This window comes from Buceros rhinoceros, unplaced genomic scaffold (genome assembly GCF_000710305.1).
Source record: "Buceros rhinoceros silvestris isolate BGI_N320 unplaced genomic scaffold, ASM71030v1 scaffold15581, whole genome shotgun sequence".
NCBI lineage: Eukaryota > Metazoa > Chordata > Aves > Bucerotiformes > Bucerotidae > Buceros > Buceros rhinoceros.
The window spans coordinates 6,956-7,388 of NW_010392622.1; the positions used below are offsets into that span (position 1 = coordinate 6,956).

At 62.6% G+C, this 433-nt stretch overlaps 1 protein-coding gene across 1 annotated transcript in view; it reads left to right on the forward strand.

The window, feature by feature from the left end:
• Positions 1 to 202: 202 nt before the first annotated feature.
• The window catches only part of MRC2 (mannose receptor, C type 2), a gene marked incomplete at both ends in the record, with an annotated part of 11,489 nt that continues 11,258 nt past the window's right edge, over positions 203 to 433 (forward strand). Inside the window, one exon of the mRNA XM_010144564.1 lies at positions 203 to 415. Within this exon, the coding sequence (XP_010142866.1) occupies positions 203 to 415 (213 nt within the window). The remainder of the gene's footprint in view (positions 416 to 433) is intronic.

Here is a 433-nt window from a genome sequence, read left to right on the forward strand (position 1 = left end):
TCACCCTGAGGACAGGCTTCAGGGCAACCCCGGGGTTACTTCTGCGGGGAAGTGGTGGCCCCTGGTGAGCCGGGTGCTGTGCGTGGGGGACACCCCAGAACCTAATGTGCACAGGGAGGGAGCCAGGATGCTCTGGCAGCGCATGGTGTGATGCCGAATCCTCAGCAATGCTTTAACCTTTCTCCTCTGTTTTTTTACCCAGACTCCAAAGTCTTCCTCATCTACAACACGGGCGCACAGGGCTGCCTGGAGACGAAGGACTCGCTGGTGAGACTCGCCAAGGGCTGCAATGCCAGCGCCCCAGCCCAGCAGTGGAAATGGGTCTCGCGAAACCGCCTCTTCAACGTGGGGGCCATGCAGTGCCTGGGGGTGTCGTGGCACGGGGCCAACGCCACGGCGGGGCTGCACCCCTTGGCTACCTACGAGTGCGACC